A 25,145-nucleotide genomic window follows, 5' to 3' on the forward strand; every position below is an offset into this window, starting at 1 on the left:
CAGCCAATCGCGGTCCGCCCCGGCCTGTCGCGGAAGCCAATGAGGGCGCGGCTTCTGTCCGGCGGCCCGAGGGGATGTCGGGATAAAAACTTTGACGTGCCGGGCTGGTAAAAAAGTTTTGGGAACAGTCGGAGAGGGAGGAGGAGGAGGGGACTTTGAGCGAAAAAGCGTGGCTACAACCGACAGCGAGCATGACCGACGCCGAGGCGCAGAGCGCTCCACCATCGGTGGCACCGGTGGAGGAGGACAACGACGACGACAAGCCGCAGCCGGAGCAGCCGGAGAGGAAAGTCATAGGTGGGTGAGGAGGGTGCGCACTTGTGACATTTGAGTGTGCAGTCGGCCAGAATGTTTGTGAGCGAGCGAGACCAACACGAATTCATGTTTAATCGGCCGATGTTTGTCTCATCGATGCAGTGCATGATCAGCTCCACGTGTGCACTTGTGTATGTTGTGACGTCCGCGGCGAGGCGTCACTCGTGTCGTCACGTTGGCGCCCGCGTTGCCTCTGACGACACGTGCCCTCGCGCTTTTACGCACCGACCAGCGAACCTGTGCCTGTGAACAGCAGCATTTGTTTGGATCACCTGCAATATCGCTCAATTCGTCATTTCTGATTTGGGACACAGTTTAAACTGTTTGTTTGTTTCCCTTTTCCTTCCTGTAACTGGAGCAAAGGAACAAAAAACCACATTGTTTTTTCAAGTCTGTCAACGGTGTGAACGCACGACCTAAATTCCCGCGCGCCCTCGCAGGTGCAAACCATCGCGGCGAGACCCAAACGAACCAATTAAAAATGCGTTTTAGGTGATGGGGGGGGTTGGTTAATTGTTTTTATGACCTTTTGTCGAGTTGAGCAACGCGTTGCCGTGCTCAGCAGCAACCCCTCCCTCGTGACCCAGTTCCAAAGTTTTATGGTTAATGATTGACGTGCGGAAGTGCCGTGTTCTGGTGAGCAGGGCTGCCATTGGTACAAATGAGATGACTTATCAAATATATATATATTTTTTAATGTCTATATAACAGTATGTGAATTTAAATCATGTGCTGCCTGCTGTTGCAGCCACCTTGGTCCAAGGCACAGTGAAGTGGTTTAATGTACGTAATGGCTATGGCTTCATAAACAGGTACTGTCATCCTCATATTTTTTTTTTTCAATTAAAGACGTCTGAAGCCCCATGAGTCAAGTTTACTAATTGGAATGAGTTTTTTTTTATTTCTCAAAGGAATGATACCAAAGAAGATGTATTTGTCCATCAGGTAATGTGAAGCACATTTGTGTATGAATGTTTAAAAAAAAAGAAAAGAAGATAATATGCCATTTGGTTTGATGCTCAATCCGTCTTCCTCAGACTGCTATCAAGAAGAACAACCCTAGAAAGTTCCTCCGCAGCGTGGGTGACGGGGAGGTCGTGGAGTTCGACGTGATTGAAGCGGCCAAGGTGAGAATTGTGGAAAATCCGTTTAACAAAACTTCTAAATGTCTGCCGGTGTTGGAGCATCGCTGCATTCTCCCACCAGGGCTCGGAGGCGGCCAACGTGACCGGCCCGGGCGGCGTGCCAGTCAAAGGGAGCCGCTACGCACCCAACAAGCGGCGCTTCCGTCGGCGGTTCTTCCCCCGCAGCCCTCTGCCTGATGACCAGAGCAAACCGGCGGACGGCCAGGCCTCCACTGTTGAGGGCGAAGGATCGGGGGAGAGCGATGGACAGAGACCTCAGCAGCGTCGACGTAGGCCCTACAGACCACGGCCGGAGGCACAAAATGTAAGCTGAAGCAGAGGGATGGGTACCGAGGACAAAGATGACCTGTAGAGATTTGAAGAAGTAGGAAACGGATGTTGCTGCAGGGTGGACGGTCATTTGTTCTCGTTCTTTTTTTAACCTTGAAAAAGAACTTGAGGGGAGGGTGGAGATGAGATTTGAATACAACCTAGTGTACAAATTGGTATAAAACACGATAAGAAAGTAGAATCACAGCTTTTAAATATTGAGAGAATGACTTTAACAGGGAGAATACAGCTCTGAGGTTTTGTGTCTTGATCTGTCAGGGTGAGACTGGAGAGCCAAAGACCGAAGTAGCAGAAGGCGACCAAATGCAGCGACCACCGCGGCGTAGATTCTGGCGTCCGTACCGCAGGTATGAATTTCTATAGCTTTAAAATGAGTCCCACTTCCAATGATTCCAGTATTGATTGAACTGACTCGATGTTCCCCTCTCGTCCTGACGCTCAGACCGTTCCGGCCTCGGCCGCAGTCCGATCAGGCGGCTGACGGCCAGCAGGCGGCTGCTCCAGAGCAGAGTCAGGAGCCGAGTGAGGTGAAGCAGACGGAGGCCTCCGAGGGCCCGCAGACCAACGGAGAAGCCGCCGAGGGCCAGGGCCAGAAACCGCGGCGCCAGATAAGACGCCGCAGGCAAAGGAACTCTGAGTCGTCCACTTCAAAAGTGAGTGTTTACGTTCGGTGAACTCCTCCTGGTTTTCTGTGAAGCACAGATTTGGGCAATGTTAACAAAAATGTATGGAAAAAATAAACTTGCCTTTTTATCTTTTATTGTTTTTTCGAGAGAAATTTCCAACCAAAGCGGGGTGGAGGCGTTTGTGATCTATGCACTCTGGGAGCAGTGTAGCACCATGGACTTTGTAGATTAGCATTGTCATAAATGGACTCATGAACCACCACGAGTCAACGACGGCTTTGGCTATGCAACAAGTGTTTTGTAATCCCTTTTTGTTTTCTACAGTATCTATGTACTGTGTCTTGACTTGTCATCTATCAAAGGCAAAATGCCAGGAAGTATTAAAGCGACAGTTTCCTGTGGTCAATCATTTTACTGGTCAAAAAAACAATGTAAAACCTAATGTGCAAGTCTTCTTGCATCTTGCACCAAATCCTAAAATGCACGAATCGCCCTTTTTATGTTAACAGATTTAATAGATAAAACTATCCTGGCAGTTGTGCATATTGTAATGGTTTACTGTTGCATACTCAACACTTTTTTTCCTTACTTTGTTTCTGCTTGCACATATTGCAGAATGATACGGAGAAGTCTGCATCAGAGCCTGGTACCCCACCTCAGAATTCAAAACCAGCTGACCTCAAATCCACAACAAAATCACCAAAGACCTCCCCGAAAACCTCTCCAACGCCCAAATCACCTGAGGTGAGGTCTTAAACTCTTAATATTTTCCACCTTTTGCATTTTCGCAAGCATTGTGTTTTTTTTCCTTGTATATGAGACAAATATCTTGACCGTCCTACCCCACAGCAGGAAGCTGCCACAGCAGTCCCAGCACCAACCGAGTGACGTCAATGAGAACCCAGTCACGTGACCCTTGGCAAGAGGTGTTTTTGTGTTTTAATGTCTTTGTTTCTTGTCTTTCTATAAATCTGTGTCTCTGTATGTTCCATTTTTGTTTTGTTTCTTGTAGGTTGGAGGACTGGACCTATTTCAGAACACGTGCACTGCTCTCCCCTCCCTGCACTCCCCCGTCCTCCAACCCACCTCATCTCACTGTCGTCCCCTCGAGCCACCCCCCCCCCCTCGTCTTGTGTTTTTGTCGTCCCGTCTATAGACACTTGATGTTTGGAGAGGGACGGAGTAGGGGAAGAAATGGGATACAGGTGGGTGGTGGGTGCATATTTAGAAATTTAAGGTACATCTTTGAAAAGAGAAATGGACAATCTGCTTGGTCGCCCAGTTATTCCAGCCCCCCTTTAAAACAGTTTTTCTTTGATTGATCAGATTGGGCACGTCAAGTAGTTTAGAGGAACCAGCCTTGATTTTTATTTAACTTAATTTGGTTAAAGAGAGGAAAACCAAGCAGGTGTGAGTTTGGTGGTACGTTATGGGAGTCAGTTTAGTTCAGTTACCACCTCAAATCACGTCTTAAAACATACTCTACTCCCTTCATCCTCCCCAGTTGAGGATATATTGAAAAAGAAACTTATTTCTTTTGTTTTACTTATTTGTGTGTGCTTTTTCTTTGAAGGGGATAATGTGCAATGTTGGCGCTTAAAATGCTAAGTAATAAATCATGTTTGCAAATCTCGGCGTGCAGTTCTCGTTTCTTCCACAAACCGAAGGAATATCGAGGGTCGGTCATTAATGGACGACGCATATGGTGTTTTCAGTAACAGTATTTACAGAACTTGCATCCTTTAGTTATAACATGACTACAGTATCAATATTCTCTCTGTACAATTACAGGTCCTCCATCAACTCGTTTTAATTTTTTTTTTCCTCACAAGGTAGTGATACACGCTAATAAAAGAACAAACGGCACACATGGCAGTTCCCAGGGAAATACACTAACGTGATGCTTGTGATTTAAACAAACAAAATAACTAATCTACAAGATCCCTTTACAGTCAGCCCCTATAAATTGCACATGTTGCTCTATAGTCTTGTATATGAGACTTGTTTACAAAACCAAACGCCAGCGAGAGTGCACAAAGCATTGAACAGTTTAGACTCTCGCACCCTGAAAACTATCGGTGACCAAACACAATATGTACACGGAAGTATTTAAAATAGACTGTCTCTTTAAAAGTAGTATTTCTACAGGTTGTGCGTTTCTCATGATTAGACAAATGCTTCGATGGCATTTTTCCTTAGTGTTAACTGGGAATGCTCCTCCCCAGTTTGAGTCTTTTTCTCCATTAGTGGGTCACCGTGGACTGTTGGTATTTAATCACTAGTATTTTAGTTTTTTTCTTCACTAGTTGTTCAAAACCTTGATCTTGGGTATTTAAATAGTTTTGGTTTTTTTGTCAAATATTTGAAGGAATATGAAATTCCCCTTTACAAAAGCCAAACCTCTAAACAAAACACCAGAGCATCGCCTTAATAAAATGCAAACTAAAATAATTTTGCACCTGTAGGATTCAACCCTTGTCCCTTTCAGATGCGTTAACAGCTATTGACCATTGGGTTGGACTTTTACAACTATAAATGAGGTGATCCCCTCATATTTTGTTAATAACTATGAGCAGTGTCTCACTTCAATCGTGTCATTTGTTACGCTCTCGTGTGTTCCCAGCTTTAGTACAACATAGCAAGGCTTACACCACCTCATGGCTTTGTATGTGTGTATATATATATACATATTTTATTTTTTTTAAATCTTCTGACTGAAAACGTTGGCTGTCTTTGTAAATAAAGTGCAGGAAATCCTCCTCCCTCTCCACTTCCGTGTGTGCATCATCATCGCATAAAATGCTGCCACACTGGCAGCCGATGCCTCAACAGTCCATAAACCACCTTTATGTGCATCGTACAGTATTCCTTAAAACTAATAACTGTCAACTCTTGGTTTTTAGGCCTTTGTCAAGTCATAACTCATAACCTCGTATTGCAGTGGTACCAGCTAAAGACAATTCCAAAACACCCAGATTGGCACACATTGAACACTTCTTTGGCACCAAAATTGATGTGAATACAACGATAGACTTCAATATACATGTCAGAAAATAAATGTTTGGTGTCAGGCCCCGTATATACAGTTCATCCCAAGCCCCACTCAGTTCCATTTCTCTTCAAACTCCTCAGTTTATGCTTTCTTCCCCCAAGTAGTCCAGCTCGGTGCTCTGCTTGTCCATGTCCATGTCCATATCCATGTCCATCATTCCTGCGATCGCGTGCTGGTGGAAGTTTGCTGCGATCTGGTCAAAGGTCTTTCCCCGCGTCTCGGGCACCCGGAAGAATGTGAAGATGAGGAAGAAGAGGAGCAGCGCTGCGAAGATCAGGAAGACGTATGGCCCGCAGAGGTCCTGGGGAAGGACGGGACGACGTCCAGATTAGATCACGTGCGAAGGAGTGAACCTTGCACATCCACAGAAAATGCAAGAGCTAGTGCCAAGAAAGAAATCATCAATTTAAAATGAAAATAAAATATATATACTCACAGCAACATATTGGAAGCACATGCCGACGATGAAGTTGGCTGTCCAGTTGGAGCAGCCGGCCACAGCCATTGCAGCCGGCCTCGGACCCTGCGAGAATAACTCGGCTACGAAGAACCAGGGGATGGGACCGGGTCCCACCTCGAAGAAGGCGACAAAACCAAAGATGGACAGCATGCTGACGTAGCTCATCGAGGGAACGCTGTCCTGTCAGGTGGAAGGAGACCAGGTTCAGAGGTTTGTGGACACGGGGGGGATAAGGAGAGGGGGAAGAAATCCACAAAAATGTGCATCTTTGGGAGACTGACCAGTAAAGCGAGGGCCGTGGTCATGATGATGGCACAGATGCACATTCCTCCCAGTCCGATCATGTGGAGTGTCCGTCGACCCATCCTCTCTACCAGGAAGAGCTGTCGGTGAGAGGGACAAGGGGCGACAGAGCCAGGAATGTAATGGGTGAAGATTTTGACCTGACGATGGTTCCAGATATTACGGCAGATAACAGGTGAGGAGGACGAGAAGGTCTGTAACCAAATTTCATTAAGATCCATCCAATAGTTGTTATATTTCAGTCTGGACCAAATCTGTGGACGGACCGTTGCCGGCTCCGGAGCCTTGCTGCTACAGCCTGCCTCTAAAATGTCACTATATTACTCGACCCATATAATGACATTGAAAACATCTTGACTTGCCAAACCAAAGTTGACTCGGAGAGACAGGCAGAGTAAAAAAGTGCTGGCCTGCCTCTTCTGTTATCTTATTTGCGCTCTGATAACGGCGTTAATCAGTAGTAGAGGCCCACTTTGGTTCAGAGCGGGACGAAAAACGTTTCTATCGTACAAAAACAGACCAAATTGGATGCTTCAGAATGGAATTCTCAACAGAAACTGCAGGTGGAGACACGTTGGTGCGTTGGTACTACTCACTGAGACCACGGTGAAGGCGCAGTTCACCACACCAGCTCCTATAGTGGCGTAGACTGGACTCTGCACCCCTGCCTTCATGAATATACTGGTGGAGTAGTAGAAAATCTGGGGGGGCAAACAGGATTAGGTGAAGTCAATATTACACTGCACTGATTCCTGTTTTTTTTCAAAGATTCAAACAAGTCTCCTAAGGTCATTCAAACACCCATGAAGCAACTCACTGCGTTGATCCCGGACAGCTGCTGGGAGAGCTGCAGCAGGATGGAGATGATGGTGGGCTGGCGGTAGAGTTGGGAGCGAAACAGCTCCGGGATGGACACCTTCCTCTCCATGTCCATCCTCCTCTTCTCCTCCTTCATCTCCGCCAGCATGTCGCCCACCTCCAGCTTGCCCGTTAGCCTCCTCAGGCCTGCGCGGAGGACGGAGGGAACGCGAGGGAGTGAGCGCGGAGAAAAAAGGGTTGTGCGTTTTTTTTTTTCTTCGCCTGACGTTTGTTCTCCACGAGGACACGTTAGCGTTATTGGACCGCCGGTCAGGGGAGCACTCGTGCCGGAAACCACAAAGTGTACGGGGCCATTTTAAGATCTTACATGTGCGGATAACCCAAAAATGTTGCAAACGGTGTGATGACAGCATTTGGTACGGACAGCAAGGCACAGTACTGTAACATCCAATCCCTTTTTGTCCAGATCTATTTGCAGGTTTGTTGCAGGATTCACTTGTTACGCCCTCAGTAGATTCATCGCCTCATCTCATGTCATTCAAACGTCTCATAGGTTAATAGATTAGCCTTTTCTGAAATAATAAACAGGTCAATAAGCTTTTTTTCTTTGTGCATCTTGTGCAGCATGTTCCAACTGTTCTGTCGCAAAACATGGAGAAACATAAGGGACAAACACAGTACAGTACATGTGAGACATGCACAATGCTGTATGAGCTGACTGGTGATATTTTATAGCTACTACAAGAATTATTATTATGTCCTCAGCTGCCCCTTTCACAGAGATCAGACTTTCTCATCACATGGCTACATTTTTGTTTTAACCTCATGAAAAATGAAACATTAAAACTACAGTTCAGACACAGAAAAAACAACAACACATCCGGTAAAAGTAAAGCTCGTTCCAAGAAAAGAGCCAAACTTTGAGGCTGTCTGACTCCCGGCTCACCGCTCTTGGCGTGGTGCTCCTTGCAGCGGATGATGTAGAGGAAGCGGGGGCTCTCGGGGCAGAAGGGAAGAAGTGCCATCTGAAATACGGTCGGCACGACGGTTAATCCCAGCAGAACAGGCCACAGCTCCTCGCTGCCCAATAGCGAATTCAGGCCGAGAATCTGCACCCGGGGGGGGAGAGGAACCGGACGTGAGTGTGCGAAATGGTTTAAAAAGGTCCCCCCCGTGAAACATTTCGAGATGAAGCTTGTACAAAAAGACATTTGGATGCGACCTCAGATTAACACGCGTCCAGGAACGTGACAGTTCGGTGGAATCTGTGGTCGACGACATTGGCAGTGTGCGGTCGTACCTGTGCAATGAGAATGCCAGTGACTATAGCCAGTTGGTGCAGCGTGCCCAGCGCTCCTCTCAGACTCGTGGGAGCAATTTCACCCACGTACATCGGTGTCAGCCCTGACGCCAACCCTGCAGAGATGTAAGTGATTCTTAGCTGTGCGTTTAACAGAGTCAGATAACCCCCCCCCCCCCCCCCCCCCCCCCCCCCCGAGACTTTTTCCTGCGACTTTAAACCCGTCGGATGAATGCATCAGGGGTCAGAACAGGGCTCTGCTGCTCACCGCAGTAGGCGCCGATGACAAAGCGCCCCAGGATCAACATCTCAAAGGAGCGACAGAGCTTGGACATGCCCATCAGACTTCCTCCGATGAAGGCAAACAAGTTGTTGATGAGCATGGCTTTCCTCCTGGAAAACAAAACAGACAAAGACAACACAGATAAGCTTCTTTGGAATTGTGCTTCTCAAACGTCCGGAACCCGTCAGATGTGAACTGCATTTGACCCATTTCATTTTCATTACCAAGACAAGACACAGAACACAAAACATGAAAATGTGTGGAACGGTTAAATATAATTTGCAGCATTTGGATGATGAACGTTCAATCGCTGTTTGTTTACCTCCACCAAACATAAAGTTTGCTACGCATTAAAAATGGAAAGCCCAGTCCCATTTGTTTTTAGCCTGCAGAGGGCAGTGTCACACAAAAACACTGGAAGCTCAAATTAGTCGCTTGATGCCTGTCTACAATTTTTTTCTCTCTGAGATAAAGAAATATGCCGTTGTGTTGTGGAAGGTACAGGTAGCTGTGATAAGTGGCAACAATGCACCCGGCAATGTTGACATGAATAGAGAAACAGTGGCAGTAAAGCAGCACTTGCAGTTTGGCATCATTCAATTTTTTCAAAGATATTTTTAAGACCATGATCATTACAAGCCGAGGCAGCGAACGCTGTGCAGAACAATGGCTGCCAGACGAGGGAGCTTCAGCCAAACAATAGACATCACAATAATTTAAAGATCCCTTAAAACATATATGTTTTAAGACATATGAATATACGGCCCTTCAACAATTTCCACCTCGTCAAAAAGTCTTAAGCAGGCCTCTTGCTGTGATGCAACGAAGGTCAAACGCCCGCGTGACGATACAATTGACAAAAACGCGCCCTTTAATCGGTTCATGCTCCATGCTCCTCCTCTGCTCACCCACTTTGACCTCAGAGGTCGCGGCAGCTCCCACCGTCTTTACCAGCCACACAGGGTGACCCAGGGTGCCGCCCCCCCCCCCCCCCCACCCCTACAGCCCTCCTGACACAGTGCTGCCAGCTCTGGTCAGATCCCCTTTCAGTCAGTGGAAGATGTGGGCTCCGGTTTGCATCCCAGCTCAGGCTACAACTGGGGAAACAGGGTCGTCGAGGAGCATCCGGGGCGGAGTTCCCCCAGAACGACTGAAACTGGAGGGTGGGGATCCATTTTGGATCCATGCAGGGGTGGAAAGGAGTTGGCCACAGACATTTTTTTTGAAATACTTACTACTGTCTTAGTACTTTAAAGTAGTTACTTTATGGGTGGCTGTGGCTCAGGAGTTAAGAGCGGTTGCCCACAAACCTGTGGGTTGGTGGTTCGATCCCCGCATCCCCCAAGTCAGCGTGCCGAAGTGTCCTTGGGCAAGAAACTTAACCTCTGTGTGTGTGTGTGTGAATATGACTTACGCTTTAAAAGAGCTTTTGAGTGGTCGATAAGACTAGAAAAGTGCTATATTAATACAGTAATTTTACCATATTACTTGAAATATAATAGGTCATTTAGTTTTTTTTCCAACCAACTTTATTTTCATCTGAGCCACCTCTAATTGCATCCACTATCTCGTTTTTAAAATTGTGCAATATGACCAAGCAAAAACTTTTCATGCTGTATAAAGTGTTGGCACCACAGGTCACTATAAAACCTCTAAAAAGTCCTACTGATGTTTGGCGTTTTCTTGGAAAGAAGAGGATCACATACATTTTTGAATAATCCCCATTTAAACTGAAATTGTAGATATATAGCAGGAAAAAAATGATTCCCAAAGGTTTTCATAAGCTTGGATTCACGATACTTGGACACAGAAATAAAATCTTAACTTCCACTTGTAGTAGAAATACCTAAAGTAAAGAGTGCATCGTCCTGTTTCCCTACCTGCCCAGCCACTCCGACACAAAGCCCACACAGGAGGAGGAGAACATGCCCCCAATGGAGAAGATGGCCACCGACAGGGACCAGAGGGAGGTGAGGGTCCCCGCGGGGATGGGCTCTCCATACCGATGAATCCATGTGGCGTTATAGTCTTCCTCGATGATCTGCGCAGGGCACAAGGTGTTTCAAAAAACTTTACCAAACAACAGAGTTTTCAGTTGGCTGGGATTTTAACAGGAATAGAATGACTTGCATAAATAACAAAAAAAACAAGGCAAGCTAGGAAATGAAGTTTGGACCATGTTGTCTGTTGAAAGTACACTAACAAAATATTCATGTTAATATTTATCATATTTTAAACGCATATAAAATTTCCATCCATTTGGATGAACTTAATGCGATGCATATTTGTCAGTCAAACATAAATGGAACGAGGAAGTGGTGAGCTGAGCTGCTGCATACATAAATAAAGTTGCATTGAATTGAACTAAACAGAGTTGAACTATTAACAATAAAATCTGAATCTGAATACCCCAGGATGCTTCTGCGTAAGAAATTTACATTTTAATGGTTTATTAACACAGCAAAGTGAAATCAAGCAGAGAAAAATCTATGTATATGACAAATTATGGTCTTGTAACCATCAAGAATTGCCTGCACAGAAAAGCGAACAAAGAACAAATAATACGCGGCAGCTCTGCTTCAACTCTGGTGTCTCTGTGGAACTATACGTCAGCTTGTTCGGGTTTGAAGTTGAGGGTCAAGGCCAGCAGCTGAGTCAGAAACAGCTCACCTGACTTGACTCTGAGGACATTTATCACTGCGAGTGACTGTGGATGTGTTACATTTCCACATAAGCCAAACAGGCCTCTCCTCTCCTCGTTATTGCTGCATTGACACAACTAGGATGCTCGCACCCCCCCCCCTCCCGCATCAGGCGACTTCGTCACATGCCTCGAGGCAGCGCGACGGGATGTTGTGGCATCAAGCGCGCCACCTTGTAAAATCATTGGAATGGTGAGAAGCACAGCATCTCTTCCCTTGATCCAGACAGGCACTTTTTTTTTTTTTACCTTCTGAGGAGCATTGATGACACCGATGTTGTATCCAAACTCCAAAGATCCCAGTGTGGCAGTGAAGACTGAGAGAGCGAGGGTTCCCGTCACTGTCTGCAGGGGAAACAAACAAACACATTTTCACAAAATGGAAGAAAATAAAAACTATACAATATATAAAGCCATGTTATTATAAACTATGTTTAAAACTAGATTTACTTCCATCATGGTGAGTAATAAAAGGTATAACGATTATACACACACACAAATACACACACACACACACACACACACACACACACACACACACACACGTATGGCCCTACTCCATTGACATAAACTACATATAACTGTGATCCAGATGAGAGACAATCTCTTTGGCGATGTTCATGACTTCACAGGCCGCTTCACTGAACATTAGCATTCCTCCGATTTCCCATCAGGCCAGGTGGCACCTGTCGCCGAGGTGACAGACGGGACGACCTTGGGGAGATGACGTCCTCCCCTTACAGCAAAGTGTGTTTAAAAAGAGCATTTCATTTCATAACGGGCAGATTAGTCGACCGGCTAAGCTATTGTAAGCTTTTGGAGGACTTTCAAGAGGAAAGACAATATCCTTCATAGTAGTAGCGATGTTTTGTGAAGAGTTGACATTTTCGTGGTGTGAGTCACCTGACAACAACAACAACATGACATGACTTTTAGCTTGTCCTGTATTTACTATTTCATATTCGGGCCAAGCTGACCTTCCCTTTCAATTTCATTATTTTCTATTCTACTCAATGTATCATGAAGGTAGCTTTCATCTGCAACCCTGTGTGTTGACCTTGCTCTGTTGAGTCTGCAGATAAGTGCTGTTTAGTATTCATGGACCAAAACAAAAGGGTGTGTGTGTTTGCTCGTGTGCATGTGTCCTTGCGGAAAACCAGGTACCACGTTAGAAAGCAACCAGTTGTGCTTATGTCAACTGTATTTCGTCACGGCAGAATGTGCAGTCACTTATTTACTTTTCACTTATAAGGGGTATGAGTATGCATTTGCCTTTAATAACCTGGTAATAGCTACAACTAATAGAAAGGACACGTTGAAACGCAAGCAGCATTTTGCCATCAGCTTTTCATCTGGTACATTGTGATCAGGCTTCGACTTCCTGTGATGTCTTCGCAAAGTTCATCCCGCCACTGACTCCTTCTTACTAGAACTAGAATTCACGTGATGTACTTCTTTCCTTTATTGCTAAATGGATTTTTTTTTAATCTTAAAGCCAAAAAGTCAGAGCATCAACCCGCTCGCATATATCCAGACTGGGCTCGCTCAGTGTCCACCCTGTGTACATGTTATTGGCACTGGCACTGTTTCAGAAACTGCAATGGCAGATAATCTCTGTTGACTTATGATTGACGGTCCTAAATATAATATTTAAAAACCCTCCCTTGTATTCTTCTGACCTAGAAATGATTTCTTAAAGAGAGGCTGGAGGGAACATACAAACACGGGCAGTGTTGATGAGGGGTGGTGAAACAGAACCAAAGCCAAACTGGGTGGCCTGACAAACCCACAACACTGAGCTCTGACCTGCAAACTGAGATATTTGCCTTGTCAAGGTCAGGCCTCAGAACTAAATAAGGGCCGAAGCCTCGTCAGATCAGGGCTGATGTTAGTCTTTCTTCCTGCTGAAACACATTTTTCTTTTTTGAGTTTTTTTTTTCACACATCTACCTTATGTTTTAGTTTCTGCAGGGAAACATATAGTATTGATTTATACTACGGTCAATTGTTCCATTGTTTTTGAACGCATATTCGAAATCCGTATCAATTAATCACTTTTAATATAATTTCCATTTTAAGAATATTAGTTAGATTTTGCTCATTAATATGGATTGTATAAAGCAAACTGCAATTTGACATGGGAAATGCAGTCACAGTTTTAGTGTACGGTGGAGATAACGCCGTGCGTAAAACCTCTCCAAAGAAAAAATACGCACGGACTAAGGCTAGAAACTAACGGCTTCTCGAACAGCACACAGCTAACTCGCTTCGTGTGAGTGGCAAAAAGAAAGCACAACCACATTCATAAACTGTGAAAAGCTCACTAGGAAAATGTACCTCCCCTCCGAGTTGCTGAAACCCGGCCGGCATGACTTCGGCAGCTCCAGGCGCTCGGCGGCAGTCGGTGACAGTTGCGCGTCTAGAGCCAAATGGAGACACGTGAAACTCCCCCCCCCCAAAAGGACAACAAGCCCCGACTTAAACCCTGAGCCCTTCAGCGTCCGAAAAAACGAATGGAAAAGTAAAATCCAATCGATGAAGCCTGCAGTGATCGACTCGGTGCGTCCTTTTCCCGCAGCGTCCTCCCTCCTTGGAAGTTTTATGTTGCGTCCGTCCAGCTGGGAGAGACTTAACACCCAAACACCCACGTGCACGCCTCTCTCCGTATCCAGAGGGGGGGGCGCTGGAGGGGAAGGGGTAAGGCTGTTGCTTCAGACAGGCCCCGTGGGGCGATCTTGAGGTCCTTGCTACACAGAACAGAGGACGCTCTCCTGACCTTAACTGCCATTGGCTGAAGATGAGAGGGAAGGGAGCATGTGTCCAGGAAGAAGACCGAGCTGGACAAGAGGAGACTGGTGGGATCTTAAAGACAAGGGGCGGTCTGGCTTTTCTTGTGGGGCCACCAGAGTTGACGCAAAGCAGTGAGAGCGTTGTGATTACATCTTAAGATTCCTGCTTAAATCAACAAGCATTTGTCAATAGCTGGAGGTTTGCTGAGGGCCATATTTGGCCTCAGGGCCCAAGTTTATGAGCCACATTGCAACATGTTGACTGGCCTTTAAAATGAATTCCAAACTCTCGTGTAGATGCACAACAGAAGCAGCAACCAAAAAACTCATAAAGAACCTCATGCACAAAGATGCTTTGCAGCTTATTCACCAGCATAGTTCAGGTAAGATATGGAGGCTGCACGGTTGCGCAGGTGCTGGACCTCAGGCGAACCCTAGTAAGAGTCCGGCCTGCCACCGGCTATGACTCAACATTTCTCATGCTGCGAAGAGGGGGCTCGTCTTTGACGCCCCTGGTTGCCATTGTCTGTCTTCCCAACAACCATAAATCCCTTTCTATTTCAGCTCACATGCCAAAGAGGTCACGCACCACACGCTCACCCTGTTCCACAAACCCTCCCCCCCTCTCTTGCACACAACAAAGCCCAATGGTCCTCCAGCGGGGCAACAGGTGGGGCCTAAATTTGGTCTCGGCCACCTGAGTTAGCAGCGGCCGTTGGTGGATGAGAGTGACGTTGTGTTACTGTATCTGCCGGAGAGTTCAGTGGAAAAATATCTGCTCTTGGTCTCTCAATAAAAAAGATACAAGCCCAGCCCTTTCAGACACACCCCCATTATCCCCCCTGCCTTTTCCTTCTGCTGCCCTCATTCACACATAGAGAAGGAGTTGGGGGGGGGGGGAACTTGACACCCCTCATCCAGAGCCAGGGGCCCCGAACACTGTCAAGTGTGCGTGTGTGGCTCTGACTAAATGTAGAGAAACTTTACACCATCCGACACAGTGGCATGGAGTCCCAACCTGCATAGTTTAATGGTTTCGAATGCGCAGAGGGGGGACAGTCAGAGATGATGTTACATTTCCATAAAGTATCACATGAATTCATACAGAGAGAGCCAAGAATAATGATGGAGTACAAACTTGGATCAGGCAGGAACAAGCTCACACTCACGAGCTCGCAAAAAAATACTTTGAACCAAATTCATCTGTTCAGCACTTCTTTCACAAAATGTCACCTGTGTTGTCCCCAAACTGGAAACCGGCGCGAGTTCACACACACACACACACACACACACACACACACACACACACACACACACACCACACAGGTCAAGACAAGGAGGGACAGTATTTACACAGGCTCACAGGTCTCTTATTAGTTGCCATTGTTATCGCTAAATGAACAGCCCTCATTACTCACCGTGATGGAAATAATATCGTTTTAAATATGTTATACTAATATAGTTGTACATATTATATAGTTTTATATGGTTTTGTTTAACTATGTTTGTTTGTGTGTGTTTTGTCCCTACAGACATTAACTGGAACCATGGCTCTGTCTTCACTGCCCCATTGGGATCTCTAGTCTCTGTTGAGTGTGTGTGTGTGTGTGTGTGTATGTGTGGTCGGTGAGGTCGGCAGGTTTAAAATCATGCTTCAGCAAAGGGAGTCGCGTGATGGGTGGCAGGTGTTGCCCAGTTGTTTAACGGGAGAAAAAAAAAAATCTAAATTCAAGTGTCCAAAAACCCTGGAAACAAACATCACTGATGAGGGTGAGAGACGTAAATAATACTGTGATAAGTTACATTTTCTCTTTTTCCTATGTGGTGGGGAAAAGCATCACATTTTCAGACGTATCAAAAGACACAGCGGTGCTAAGTGTGGGAGAAGCACATTCTTAGAGTTATCACATGATGAATGAAATCGTAGTGGGACAAGAAACCAGCAGCGTGGCACAAGTTGGCATGACTGGAGCCGTGAAGATTAACAAGAAATGCTGAAATGGTAAAATCATATTCCTGTGCTGGTCCAACAATATACAAAATACACTGCAAATGAAACAGGCCGCTGGGGCCGAGTTCACATAGTCGTTACTAAAACGTGTGAGGGAGCAGCAGACTGGCACTAGATCCAGCATGTAGCTCGGGTTACGTCTTGGAGCCTCTGATGGTGGCACCTTGGGAAAATCAAATCTGCTGCATGCGACTCAGTCTGGCTCCGCACAACAGACAAACACATGACTTATGACTGAATTACAACACGAACCAGTAAATCACACAGGAAAGAAATTGCCAGGCTCAAACAGTAGGAATGCAAAAGGGAAAAGAAAAATCACACGTCATGTGCCACAACAGGCACGCTACAAGAAAATATTAAATTCCGCATGGCATTAAATTTACTAAACCACCTGCACCAACATTTAAATCACTCTAAAACAATGACGCACATGTTCTTTTGCCTCTCTGGCCTGATCCTGTTCTGTTAGACCTCATTATTGTGTCTATATGCAGTGCCACACAGGATCGAGTTCACAGTGAACCCGCTGGCACCATCGGCACATTCATTCAAAGGTCAAACCGCCGCGTGGACCCAAAGTGGCACCGAGAACCGCTGTGCGCCCCGAGAGAAGGACGAGGACCAGCATTCAACAGCGTAGTATTTGGATGTGACTCCCGGGTGCCAGTTCAGGACAAGACACCAGCAGCGTGGCACGAGTGGCATGACTGGAGTCATCTGAGTTTCTCTGCAGCCCCTGCGGCGTAGAAGTGTATCTTATCAGCAAAGGGGCGTTTGAAGGGTGAGGCGAGGCGACGTCACACAGCCTGTTGGAGAAGATTATGAAATCACGTCAGTGTGTTTTTAAGTGTGAGATCAGCTGATTTAAAAACTCAAACTGTGGTCTTTCTGTGCACAATGTAAAGGGAGGGAAAACGTCCAGACCCACGCAGGAGGAAACCATCCCTGACAGCCGACGAATGAGACGCTGACACTGCCCACTCCAGGGACGAGGCTCCCGAGTTGACCCTTAACCTCACCGGAAGGAGACAGAAGCATGCACTGGGTTCATCGTTGAAAGATAAACTTGTCACAATCACAACTAAAACCGCCAAGAGTGACGCTTGTTTTTTGGTACATTTTCATGTTGTTTCTGGAATTGTGTCATGATTAGACCGAACACCTCCATGTTTCTGACATGGGCCCCGCTTTAAATTAAAATTAAAAACCTCCTGAAGAAAATACTGAAAAAGGATATGTTTTCATTTTACAGCAACAATGCTTTTGCCTCACAATGTTACGGTATAGTTGAAAGGTATTTTTACCTTTCAGTACATTTTCTGTAAGTGTTTCCTGAGGGTGTAGCTCTTTATGTTGAAAATCACCCACAGCACATCAGAGACTCATATTTGAGATTGAAAACTGGCTACACGTGATGTACTATATTCAGTGAGTTTATGTAAGTCTATGATGCAACTTTTCAACACTCACTTACTTTGCATCATTTTTTTCCCCTTCATGTTGCCTTCAAGTGTAATACACTCAGTGAATGAGAAAAGTCCCTGCGATCCATAATAGACTAAAGCAAAACACATATTTGAGCTCTACAACTCTTTATACAACAATATCACCGAATGGAAAATAATACATCATAATTACATAAGATGCGTAGTTGTTAGTTTCAAATGTAGCCAAAGCCCTGTACTTGATCTTTATGAAACTCCCTATGAGAGATTTTTTACTATGTTAATAAAATGTTATAGTAAATACTGTTTTATATTCTTCTGAAAAAACAACTGATACAACAACAGCAAAATAAACATCTACATATTGAGCAAAGAGACCATATCAATGAAGTCTAACTCAACGAATATACAGCAGCTATTTATTATGAAATTATCATTTACTCTAAGTTGGATATTAATCAATTCTTAAAATGATTCCTTGTTGATAAGATATATGGCAAGCTTAGCAATATTCTTACATAAATGATTCCAATATTATTTGTAGGAAGCATATATATGAGTGCACATATGCACTCATATATAGTGCCAAGCCAAGTCAGCATATGGTAACATATCCACATCATGTTATTTATTAAAATATTTATACGAGATGAACTTTGTAATTGAGTCTTTGCTTTGTATTGTGGTTTCTTAAGTTGTAATATTTCCGATAGTTTTGAAAGCGGCACTGAGTATTTCGCAGTGTTGCGTTTGAGCGCGTCAGGAGAGCCGGGACGCTCCGCGGATTGGACGCTAGGCGGTGATAAATAGCAGCGCCCGGCCCCCGACCGTCTTCGTGGGAATCCCCGAACAACAACAACGTGCGCCGCCGTGCCTCATAATATTTTGGCTTTTTTTTGCGGGTCGCTCCAGCTCGCCCCCGTCGCCACTCTCACGGGTGACTCGCCTCGTTCGGACGACGGTAGCGGGGAAGTACGAGGTAGCCGCGTGTCCCTGCACCTCCCATCGGCAGAGCCGGTGAAGACCGTAAAAGAAAGTTTTTTTGGACGCAACTTAGCTTTACGTTACTCGCTCGAGTTCCGAAGCGTAGTGCTAACGTGGTTAGCTAGGTAAGCTAACGAGAAAGTTCGCTAGCCAACACGAAAAAAAAAATCCTTTGTCGCACAATCGATAAGTGTGTGAACGTTTGCACTTTTTCTTTTTTTGGCTCCGTATGAAGTCATAATATTTTTTCGTCATGGCGGCGGAAAGTGGCGAATCGGCGGCCTGGTAAAGCCGGGTTCATTCAGTCTTTTTTGCGGGCCTTCCTTGCTCGACAGAAAATGGCTAGCTAGCGTTAGCATGCTAACAATGTTTCCGTGTCGACTGTTTTGTTTGAGAGCCGAGTAACTCCACTGAGCTTAACCGAGTTTCCTCCCCGACTTAATTTTCCCCGAGCTAAACTGAAATCTGTGCTTTAAAAAAAAGAAGAAAAACTGGTCACGCAGGTTTGGGTTAGTGAGCCCAGAGAGCAGGAGGCCTACTTTATTTATTTGTTTTTCCTTGGTGAACTCGTACTTCCTGTGTGGCAGCATCGTGGGTATAACTTCTTTTTTCTTTTCCGGAGGGGCATCGATTCCTTTCTGTTAGAAACCGACGTGTTGACCTGACACCGATCAGTCCTCGTTGATGACTGGGCAACTGTTTCGAATAACTAAGATGCATGTTGTCAAGCGAAACGTAAACAAGTTCTGAGGTTCTGTTTTCTCGTCTTTTGGGATTTGCTTATTTCCCCCTTGATTGTATATTAGGGTAAATCAAATACTGCAGAACTGTTTTATTTGTTTGAGATTTTTAACATTGAAAAAAAACAACCATGTTGAACCCTAGGACATTATGATGATTGTTATTCAGCATATTGTTTTCACTCATCGATAAATCTGTCGATGAATCTTGTCGATAAGTTGTTTGGGCCCAAAAAATGGGTGTTTCCCAAACCCCAAGAGGATGTTTGGTTTTGTCCACACACCACCAAGATATTTAGTTTAATGTCACAGAGGAGCAAAGAAACCAGCAAATATTCACATTTAAGAAGATGAAATCAGAGAATTATCAAGAAAAAGTTGAAGATTACAAAGCGATTAACTGTTGCAGCTCTCACAAATCGATGAATCCATAAAAAGCTGACAGCCCATCGAAATGATTGCGGTAAATCAAATCGAGCTGTTGTAATCTTAACCGGTCTAACACAAGCTCTCGCTTCCTGTTTCTCGCCACAGCACTCCTGCGTCGCTCCTCTTCCCTTATTTCATCTCTGCTGGGGGAAGGCGAGAGGAAGATGATGGAAGGGGAAAGCCTCGACAATCTGCACCTGAGCCAGACCCTGCCCCTGAGCCAGGACTCCTTTATGGAGCTGTGGGACAACGTGTAAGCTATTGTTTTTGATAATCGATGTAATAGAGAATTAGAAGAAAATTGCTTCCTGGAAAGCTAACTGGTGTGTTTTGTTTTTTGCAGGCTCAGTTATGACATCACCACGCTTCCGGCGACGGATATTATCCACAATGGGTCCTGCAGGACAGACGGCGTTGACATGATGGTAAGCATGCGCGTTGTGTTTAGATATCAATCAATATTCATATAAAGGTAACTTAAATCCGAGCTTGTTCATTTGTGGAGGCCAACTGACACACTACAGCTTATTTTGTCTCTTTTTTTGCAGCTCATTAATGAGCAGGCGCTCACCAAGGACTTTGACGAGAAGCTCTTCGAACTTCCCGCAGAGACGGTGACAAAAGATGGCATCACAACCCCGCCGGCGTCCACAGTACCCGTTACCACGGACTATCCTGGGGAATACGGATTCAATTTGCGATTCCAAAAGTCAGGGACGGCCAAATCCGTCACCTCGACAGTAAGTTATCCCAAGCCTAGAAATTCTTAATCTTTTTAAACGGACTGGTAAATGTGCTGCACATTATTTCTAAGGCAAATTCTTTGCCCTTTTATCTACATCAGCAACAAAAATCTGTACTTTTCTGAAAATTGTCTATCATTTTAACAGAATTACTCTAGCCTAGAATCTAGATGCTTGATGCTAAATGTTATGTTAAGCTTTAACTCACAGCCACAGCAGACTGTCGTGCAACCAAACTTGGAAGGCAGCCCAGGCTGATGTTTGAGCTCTTCGCCCGAGACAAAAGGAATTTCCAAAGCCTTTCAGTCTTGAGGCTCATTCACCATTTAAACTGAGATTCCTCTTTCCATAGTGTAATTATTACGAACTTCATTCTTCTTCTTTTATTTATTTTTTCCTCCCATTGACTAAGTTACATTCAAATACTAATTTACTCAAAGTTCAATTTTTGAACTTTCTGAATTGAAAAGTTTTGGTGAGCTCACTTGGTGGAATTTATCACCCTCCAAACTTATTTAAAACTGTATTAAACGGTTTAAAATCTCTTTGATTAACAGTAGAATTATAATCTCACCTTACCACAGAGTCGCGTTAGAAATCCATTCATTCGTATCTCTCGCGGTGGCATTCATGTGGAATCTCATTGTGACGATTTGCAAAATTTTAAGGTCCAGAGTTAGTCGTTTGGTTTGACGAGCCAATGGCATCCGTGTCTCTATGGTGACTCACACAGCCGCGTTCCTCGGTTGGCCAGTTTAGCTGGGGGTTAGGGTGGTCTGCCCTGAGACTCCCGCCCCTGACCCCTATCTGGTGGTAAAGTGCAGCTCTGACATGACGGGACATGTTCCTGCGCCGTCTCACTCCAGCACCGAAACGGTTAAAAATGGACTATAGCAAGGTAAAAACTACTTTAATTTTATTTCGTAGATCTGCCCTCACTGTTCTGGAGAACTTAGCACGTAGTTTATGTTTGCTTCTTGAGAGTAGAGAGTAATTTCAACTACTTGGACCAAACTTTTAAGAATAGTGTGCAAATTTTTATTTTCTGGGACAGATTTAAAAACTAGTGCTTGGTTTTTGAGTCATCACATACTGTGTGCACTCCAAGAGCCCACGAGAGACATTATTGAGATGTACGGCTCTCTCCCTGTGTCTCTCTCAAGTTTTCGGAGCTTCTCAACAAGCTGTATTGCCAGCTGGCAAAAACCAGCCCCGTGGAAGTGTACGTGAGCAAAGAGCCTCCTCAGGGCGCCGTCCTCCGAGCCACCGCGGTTTACAAGAAAACGGAGCATGTGGCCGACGTGGTCCGCAGATGTCCCCATCACCAGAATGTGGACGGTGAGGAAAACTTTTGTCATCCCTAGAAGAATCTCGTTGTGAGCATAATTGATCTGAGGTGATTTTTGATAATCTTTTTCTAATTGCGTTTTTTATCATTTAGCTGTGGAGCATCGCAGCCATCTGATCAGAGTGGAGGGAAACCAGCGGGCTCAGTATTTTGAAGACCAGCACACAAAGAGGCAGAGTGTGACCGTCCCCTACGAGACCCCCCAGGTGTGGCTTCCCCACTCAATCTTCTTTTTATCATTGAGCATTTGTATATATATATCCGTGCGAGAATATGACCATTCAATGCCTTGTAATGTTTCTTTCATTGAGAACGCCAAGGCAGTCTTTTTTAGACTAAGTTTTGTTTCCCTCCTTGTCGTTTAAACCTCAACAAGCGTTGAATAAACACGTGCTTTTCTCGCTTCAGTTGGGCTCCGAGATGACGACCATCCTGCTGAGCTTCATGTGTAACAGCTCGTGCATGGGCGGCATGAACCGCAGGCCAATCCTCACCATCCTGACCCTCGAGAGTCCAGAGTAAGTCTTGCTTCTTCTTTTTTTTTTTTTTTTTAATCCTTGATTTTCAGAGGGTTTATATCACAAGGCCTATCATGTAATTTCTTCTTCTATCTGACCTTTGCAAAATGTAAGAACTTTGTACACTTTTGTAGAGATGAAAGTGTGTGCACAAAAGCAATACAAAGTGTGTGTGAGGAAGATATGGAAATGGAATAAAAGTCTTCGGGGGGGATGGGCAACATGGTGGCAATGGATATATGTTCACATTTTTCAAACTGCTTGTAACGCTCAAATATAAACTCTTACAGTTTATATTTGATTTTGTTTTATACTGCTCTGTAAAGCTTTTTTTTAAATTTTCTTTTTAATCCTTGAACCCTGCTGTTCTTCTCCTTCCCAGGGGACTGGTGTTGGGCAGGAGGTGCTTCGAGGTGCGTGTCTGTGCATGTCCCGGGAGGGACCGAAAAACCGAGGAGGAAAACAGCACCAAGACGCAAAACGGCACCAAACAAACCAAAAAACGAAGTACGTTTGTTTATCGTCCTATTGTAGTTCAGTTTCCAATCCTTTGACTGTTCCCTCGCTAACCCCACTTTTTGTCTCAGAGAGCAACCCGCCTCCCTGCACGACTTCTGTGAAGAAATCCAAGTCTGCCTCCAGCGCTGAGGAAGAAGACAAGGAGGTGTACGTTCTTAACGTATGTAAAGATGCAGATGTGGTACAAAATATTTTTTTTCCCCCTCTCTCAATATTTTCTATGCCGTGAATAATTTCCATGTGATTTCTACGGCAGATTCGTGGTCGTGAGCGCTATGAAATGTTTAAGAAAATCAACGACGGTCTGGAGCTGCTCGACAAAGAAAAGTAAGAAACTTGTCAGAACAACCTCTTTCACCCACGGTCGACTGAACTTCTAACTTAACTGCTTAACGTGTATAGCCTGTTGTTAGATAATATTCCTCATTATATTAGACTCCCAAAAAGCTTAGAGCAAAACTGCATTTTTATTTAATTTTTTTGTCTGAATCTCATCCGCATTGAAATATTAGACGCCAAACCATTTCACGTGTCACATCTGCCTGGTCCGTTCTTCCACAGCAAAACCAAGTCAAAGGTCTCCGTGAAGCAGGAGGCGCCTCTGCCCTCCAGCGGGAAGCGACTCATGCCAAGAGGCGAGCGGAGCGATAGCGACTGAGCGGCTCGTCGCCTCGACCACGACAGCAAACATCTATTAATCCTTCCATGCCATCAGGTGTTTATGTTTTTTTCAGGTTGCTTTTTTACATTTTTTTTACTCGCCATTGGAACCCCAAATCGCCTCCTGCCGTCAAGAAAACTTGATCACTTAAGCTGATAACTGTACTGCCTTGACATTTACTGTACCCCACGTACTGTGCAGTGTCTCTTTGGGATGTATGCAACTCAGTAAAGGTTGAATGCAATATGTAGAGGAGAGAAGTCGATGCTGTAAGCAGGCCCCGACTCCTCCTCCTCTGCACTGGGTTGGATTGACTGGATTTAATCAGTGTTAATCTTGGCTGGGATTATAATTTGAGTCGGCATTAATAATGCATTCCGTTCAGTTTGATGGAAAACCAAAGAGATCTCTTGTCTTGGTTTAAAAAAGAATAAAAAGATGATCTTAATTTGATGAAAGAGAAAAATCGAGCGGTTGAGGCACATGTTCGATTACAAAGGATCATGAGCAGAAAAAACGAGTCACTGCCATTTATCTTGAAGAAGTCCAAAGTCACTCTTGTGAAAACATGTTAGCTTCCATTAATGTACCACAGTCCATACAAATACACACAGTTTCCCGTACCTGTGTGAAGAAATGGGGCCAGTGTTTTGCTGTCAAACGGATTAAATGTACTGTGCAAAAAAACTTGAGCTAAAAAACAACAAAGGAACCAATGTAATTCATAATTAATGAATTTGCAGATGTGACTGAGTGGCATTTTATGTTATTTTTTTCTTAAAATTTTGTTACTCTTGAATATGTATGTCCTCCTCAGTGACACTTCTTTATTCGTGGTGATGTTTCTCATAGGCAAGATGATGATGTGTTGTTTTTTTTTCGTCATGTGACTAGATTTGGTAGATGAGGGGCTGGCTGGATCATCCTGAAAACTCAATCGCCTTATTTAGTAACCGTGAGTTTTTATACGCAGCAACACAATTACACTTCTGTGGAAAAGAAAGATGTGAGAGGAGCGGGGTTTTGTTTGTTTGTTTGTTTGTCTTTTTGTTGTTGTTGTTTTTTTTTTTGAAATGCGGGAATATTTTCATTTGGATATTTGGCAACGGAACTCCGACACAATATGACAGTTTATTTTTCCTTTACATGGAATGAAAGAATTATCAGGACGTTTGTTAAGATATGGAAACATTATTGAGTTTTGTTTTTTCAACCTCCATCTACAGTTCATGCAGCTTGTCATGTAATCAGCACTTCACATTATTTTTTGTGTGACCAATCACTGGCAATTAATAAAAACCTCTCTTTGCTTTTTTACACTGCCATAAAAGTATACTTAAGGCATTTTCATTTTTTTATTTTAAATTTCTGTATCTTTTATAGATTATTTGGGAACTTAGTTTTATATAAGAGGTTTATCTTTCTACTGATTGTTTTTCAACATGTTTCTCTTTTTGTACTAATTTGCATTTTTGTTAGTCAAAGCTTTAAGCCAAAATAAATGCTTAATGTCATAAGAATCTCCTGTGTTCTGTTATTGGTTACTGCTCCCCGCCAGGTTATTATTTTACATGTTTACTGCCCTGGTTTTTCATATTCATATTTTTCCTGGAAGTTAGAT

The 25,145-nt window shown here is 44.4% G+C and overlaps 3 protein-coding genes across 11 annotated transcripts; 2 read left to right on the forward strand and 1 right to left on the reverse strand.

Annotated features, from left to right (window-relative positions):
- Window positions 1-61: 61 nt before the first annotated feature.
- LOC118320624 (Y-box-binding protein 2-A-like) lies at window positions 62-4,045 on the forward strand. 4 transcript variants are annotated; one of them, XM_047336348.1, is made up of 10 exons: window positions 62-297; window positions 1,064-1,127; window positions 1,227-1,260; window positions 1,353-1,442; window positions 1,522-1,764; window positions 2,049-2,137; window positions 2,233-2,443; window positions 3,032-3,160; window positions 3,269-3,342; window positions 3,429-4,045. In XM_047336348.1, the coding sequence occupies exons 1-9, from the start codon at window positions 192-194 to the stop codon at window positions 3,302-3,304; spliced, it is 1,002 nt and encodes a 333-aa protein (XP_047192304.1). In that variant the 5' UTR covers window positions 62-191; the 3' UTR covers window positions 3,305-3,342; window positions 3,429-4,045. The 4 variants fall into 4 exon arrangements, with proteins under 4 accessions (XP_047192304.1, XP_047192303.1, XP_035507515.2 ...); XM_035651622.2 differs by having other exon boundaries at window positions 63-297; window positions 3,266-3,342; XM_047336347.1 differs by having other exon boundaries at window positions 3,269-4,045.
- A 77-nt stretch (window positions 4,046-4,122) lies between these two features.
- LOC118320596 (solute carrier family 2, facilitated glucose transporter member 4-like) lies at window positions 4,123-13,977 on the reverse strand. Its single transcript, XM_035651559.2, has 11 exons — window positions 13,672-13,977; window positions 11,584-11,679; window positions 10,514-10,674; window positions 8,619-8,743; window positions 8,351-8,466; window positions 7,997-8,159; window positions 7,049-7,236; window positions 6,828-6,932; window positions 6,210-6,311; window positions 5,905-6,108; window positions 4,123-5,769 (listed from the first exon to the last, which is right to left on the reverse strand). The coding sequence occupies exons 1-11, from the start codon at window positions 13,702-13,704 to the stop codon at window positions 5,545-5,547; spliced, it is 1,518 nt and encodes a 505-aa protein (XP_035507452.1). The 5' UTR covers window positions 13,705-13,977; the 3' UTR covers window positions 4,123-5,544.
- A 4,383-nt stretch (window positions 13,978-18,360) lies between these two features.
- Window positions 18,361-25,044, forward strand: tp53 (tumor protein p53). 6 transcript variants are annotated; one of them, XR_004796370.2, is made up of 12 exons: window positions 18,361-18,599; window positions 19,841-19,988; window positions 20,079-20,160; window positions 20,284-20,475; window positions 21,642-21,816; window positions 21,920-22,032; window positions 22,235-22,344; window positions 22,727-22,851; window positions 22,932-23,023; window positions 23,120-23,190; window positions 23,425-23,578; window positions 24,419-25,044. XR_004796370.2 is itself a non-coding variant. In XM_035651580.2 (11 exons), the coding sequence occupies exons 2-11, from the start codon at window positions 19,900-19,902 to the stop codon at window positions 23,519-23,521; spliced, it is 1,146 nt and encodes a 381-aa protein (XP_035507473.1). In that variant the 5' UTR covers window positions 18,362-18,691; window positions 19,841-19,899; the 3' UTR covers window positions 23,522-25,044. The 6 variants fall into 6 exon arrangements, 5 of the variants coding, with proteins under 5 accessions (XP_035507473.1, XP_035507464.1, XP_035507482.1 ...); XM_035651580.2 differs by having other exon boundaries at window positions 18,362-18,691; window positions 23,425-25,044; XM_035651571.2 differs by having other exon boundaries at window positions 18,362-18,599; window positions 23,425-25,044.
- Window positions 25,045-25,145: the final 101 nt, after the last annotated feature.

The sequence above is a fragment of the Scophthalmus maximus genome, chromosome 12 (assembly GCF_022379125.1).
Source record: "Scophthalmus maximus strain ysfricsl-2021 chromosome 12, ASM2237912v1, whole genome shotgun sequence".
In the NCBI taxonomy this organism is placed as follows: Eukaryota; Metazoa; Chordata; class Actinopteri; order Pleuronectiformes; family Scophthalmidae; genus Scophthalmus; species Scophthalmus maximus.